Genomic DNA, 4,404 nt, shown 5'->3' on the forward strand with positions numbered 1-4,404 from the left:
CGCTCCCTGGCGGCGGCGCCGGCGACTGGACCAGCTCCCCACTTGCAATGGCTTCTAGTAAGCCCGTGCGCTTCCTGTGGCAGGCCGCAACGCACGCTTCCCGATCTGCAAATTCCACCGCCACAGCACCTACTTTCTACTGCCCCTGCCGTCGACCTCCTCCTCCGCCACCGCATCGGGAAAGGTGATCCTTCCTCCTCTTCCTTTCTTCTGGAAGCTCGCCATGATTCACCGACCAATCCATCGTTCGCTGCTCGTACTGAGGACTAAATGGTATGCACAAACTTCTCATGTCAAACAGCTTGTGGTATCCCTGCTGATGCAACTGGTCTGGGAGAACTTAAAACTAAAAGAGCTTGTGGTTCCTAACTGATCCGTGTTAGTTAGTCCAGGTTATTTTGGAACATGTTGTTAATCCCAATCACAATGACTAGTAAAATACCCGAGTTAGTTGATCTCAAAACATACCTGCATTACATTGCATAAACTGAACATTCTAGTGAACAAATTCAGTTCAGCTGTTTCTAGCATTTTAGAACATGCTGTTAATTTCTATCACGCTGACTAGAAACAGACCTACATTAGTTGATCTACAAACAGACCTGCATTACATAGAGAAAACTGAACATTCCAACGAATAAGTTCAGTCCAGCTGCTGTAGAACTACAAGTATTTTGCAGGTAAAATTAACTCGAGACAAGGGGCATCAGACTGTAGTAATTTAAGAAGATACAAGTATACAATAAACATATCATTTGCTTTACATAAGCAAATCTTCTGTACTGCTTTCATAATCTAATTGCCTATCTTGTCAGGATTGTCTCATTTCACCTCGGGCCTGATAGATGTGAGGCTACAGGTGGAGCCGAAGAGGTCACATTTGCAGCAATGCCAAAATTCGCTTGGTTTGTTACAACAAAGTTAAGATCTATTTTGCTCTCCGCATCCATGGTACCTTCCAAGACCATCACTACCTCGGACATTTTAGGCCTTCTTTTGCAATCGATCTGCAAACACCACATTGCTAGCTTCATCATCTGAATTACATCCTTCTCGTGTGCTTGCATGTCATTACTGTTCTTGTCAATCAAATCTACCAAGTGACCGTTCTTCACCTTTTCTGCCAGTAGGGTAATAAGATGGATGCTCTCTTCGGAACGGGAAGTGTCAAGGTTCTTTCTTCCACTGATGATTTCCATGACCACCACGCCGAAACTATAGACATCGGCCTTCTCCGTGATATGTGATGTCAACCATTCAGGGGCTAAATATCCAGGTGTGCCTCTCATTCTAGTAACCACTTGGCTCATATCCCTATCAATGAGCTTACACAGACCAAAATCAGAAATTTTAGCATTGAAGTCGTGATCTATTAGGATATTTTGTGGTTTGACATCCAAATGAGCAATTCTCTTCATGCAGTCCTCATGAAGATAAGAGAGACCCTTAGCTATGTTAGTAATAATCCTGCATCGCACCCTCCATTGTAATGGTGGAGCAGTATTGTCATGTCGACAGTAGATCCACTTGTCCAATGATCCTTTTGGCATATACTCATAAACCAAGAGCCTATGGGATTTCTCAGCACAGAAACCAAACAGCCTCACCAGGTTGATATGATGAATGCTGCCGATTGTCTGAACCTCTGCCAAGAATTCGCTCTTTCCTTGTCCAGCTTGATCCAAACGTTTTACCGCAATCCTTTCCTCACCTAGCCGTCCCTTGTAAACAGAACCAAATCCACCTTCCCCAAGCTTGTCTTTGAATTGCTCGGTTGCCACATCTAACTGTTGAAACGTGAACCTCATCGGTGTTCCTTGCAGCTTACCGAACTCTGCCTCCTCTTCCTCCATCTCATGGCGTCGTCGTGTTAGTCTTCGATGTACGACGAAAAGGATGAATGTGGTAGTTAAAATGAAACTGACTACAGACCCTGCAATTGCAATTGAAACAACTGTGTCTACTTTTTTGGATGAGGGTCCTGTGCTTGATGGCCCAATAGCAGTTGAATTAGGAGGACTTGGAGCCGGCGAAGATGCTAGATTGATAGGTGGGCAGAAGACTACCTGGTAGTTGACTCCTGTCGGGCAACTGAAGTCGGTTTCTTTGGGAGCATGGTTGGAGAAGCTTAATGCCTGCGGGCACATCCGCACAAAGAAGGTCGAGTATTTGGTGGGTTTACAGCGGGGCCCGAGGCAGCAGTGCATGGACTCATCGTTGAACACTCGACATGGGCTTCTGCAGCCTCCCGGCGCCTTGAGCTTGCTCGGACACTGCGACGTGATGTCGGCCACGCAACGCGGCCCCTTGCTGCACCCTAGTCCTTGCCCCTTGACCGGCATTGGCAGGAACTCCATGGGTACGTTGAAGCCGTCGTGGAGTGAGATATCGAAGAAAGTGTTACTGCCATGCTGGTTGAGCTCAAAATCAGCAGTTGTGAGTGGCAGCTCACCACTGGTCTTGCAGGCGAGCAGGCCGCCGCAGTCACCTGTCTGGCACGACCCGTTGCCTTTGCTGTCGAACGAGCAGCCTGTTCGTGCCCAGATGCGCCCGCTACTGGTGTCATCAGCCATGTTGAGGGTCCATGTCTTCCCTGGGTCCAGCCGCATGCCGCCGCCGCCGCCCTCTAGCAATTTGTTACCCTCCAGTAGCAGAGCCGCCGGCCACACGGTGTAGGAACATCGGTTGGTGATGTTGAACGTGACGGCGGTGGTAGTGCTTACGACTGGCAGGGGGAGGAGGAAGAGGAGGAGAGTTACAGAGGTAGCCGTGGCTGCCATTTGTGTTGTGCGGCCGGTTTGCTCGCATTGCTAGTTGAACCTGAACTGAATAAATTCCCTTTATTGTGTGTGATGATACGTAGCTTCTTTGTTGAGGAATAAATTACTAATATGACTTAGCTTGGAGGAAGTGGTCGATAAAACTGAATCAGTGTGTAGTTCTCTAAAGATTTGCGAACGTGCTGGAAATGTTCAACGGTCATCTCATCTGCCGTCCTCCACTATATATCAAGCCGGCTACCACTGGGCACATAACCTAATTGCCGTCCTCCACTATCATACAGCCTTTGTTAATTCCTGATTTGCTCTACGTTTTTGATGCGACAGTCAGACCGCCGGCAGCTGCAGGCCTGGATATCTTGAGTGGTCAACTTACTATATGGGGTGCAAAATGTCTCTTGAGCTATGTATGCCAAGCCTTCTAAAGTGAATGTATTAAGGATTGGAGTTGAGGGCACCAAAAAAACTTAAGAACAAGTAAAACCATGTACGTACGTCATGGTCACCAGCCATTTCTTTGTAGTTTGCATATAAGATTTGGTCAAAGGCAAACTTTATGAAGTTTGACTAGCTTATATCAACGTTCACACTATGAAATCAGTATTATTAGATGCATGATAAAATTAATTTTCATAACATATAACTTTAGTATTGTAGATGTTGATATTTTTCTCTACAAAGTTAACCAAGTATTTACAGGCTCCACTGGAACTTGTTCACGCGCATTTGATATGTACATGCACAAGTATGGTTATTTGGGAGGGCAAATCCTTTGCAGAGCGTAGAGAGCCTGCCATTTGAAGTTCATCGATGATGTAATCACTTGCCCGGTCATGCCAGATGCCTGTGCTGGTGCAAAACCTGTTGCGAGATATAACAAGCGATTTTTTAACTTTTTGTTTCTTTTAAAAATATGAATATTTTATAAAATATGTGATAACTTTTTTTATTAGATAAACATTTTTAATAATATGTGCACATTTTTTAAAACACATTTATTTTTTCCATATAAAAAAATATTTTTAAAAATACATGAACATTTTTCTAAATGCGTTGAATTCCTCTTTTAAATACATGAACATTTTTCAAAGTACGGAACATTTTTTAAAATACATGAACTCTTTAAAAAAGAAAAATGAGCATTTTCTAAAATGTTATGAATATATTTTTAAAACTACATGCCCCTCTGCGAGATTTTTATGGAGTTGCATGCGCGAGATTATGGGCGGCAGTTGGTGCCCTGCTGACCTCCCGGATATGTTTGCGGAGGTTCTTACCTTTCCTAGTGCAGCGCGTCCCTCCCTCTGGGTTTTGGTTGGGTCGCTGATGTGGACATTATGGAATGTCCGTAATAAATTGGTGATTGAGCAGATCATTCCGCATTGTGTGACTGACGCCATTTACAAACTGTGTGGCTTTCTACAGCTCTGAAGGCCGCCTAGCAAACTCCAAGACCGTCTCTCCATCGACCGGATGATCACCGACCTCCACGCCCCCGCATCCAGACTTGCTCCACGCTTCAACCATCGTTCCCTCTTCCCCCTCCGGAGTCGGATTAGCTTTTGTTGCTTGATTTTGGGGATTGCTGTGCTGCTCTCCCAGTAAGACATTTGTTTCTTGTACT

At 45.1% G+C, this 4,404-nt stretch overlaps 1 protein-coding gene across 1 annotated transcript; it reads right to left on the minus strand.

Annotated features, from left to right (window-relative positions):
- Positions 1–827: 827 nt before the first annotated feature.
- LOC119274307 (PR5-like receptor kinase) lies at positions 828–2,780 on the minus strand. The gene has a single exon (XM_037554988.1). The coding sequence runs from the start codon at positions 2,778–2,780 to the stop codon at positions 828–830; it is 1,953 nt and encodes a 650-aa protein (XP_037410885.1).
- Positions 2,781–4,404: the final 1,624 nt, after the last annotated feature.

The sequence above is a fragment of the Triticum dicoccoides genome, chromosome 3B, assembly GCF_002162155.2.
Source record: "Triticum dicoccoides isolate Atlit2015 ecotype Zavitan chromosome 3B, WEW_v2.0, whole genome shotgun sequence".
Lineage (NCBI taxonomy): Eukaryota > Viridiplantae > Streptophyta > Magnoliopsida > Poales > Poaceae > Triticum > Triticum dicoccoides.

Coding starts and splice junctions, on each gene's coding strand:
- LOC119274307 (XM_037554988.1), bottom strand. CDS start 2,780: ATGGCAGCCACGGCTACCTCTGTAACTCTCCTCCTCTTCCTCCTCCCC.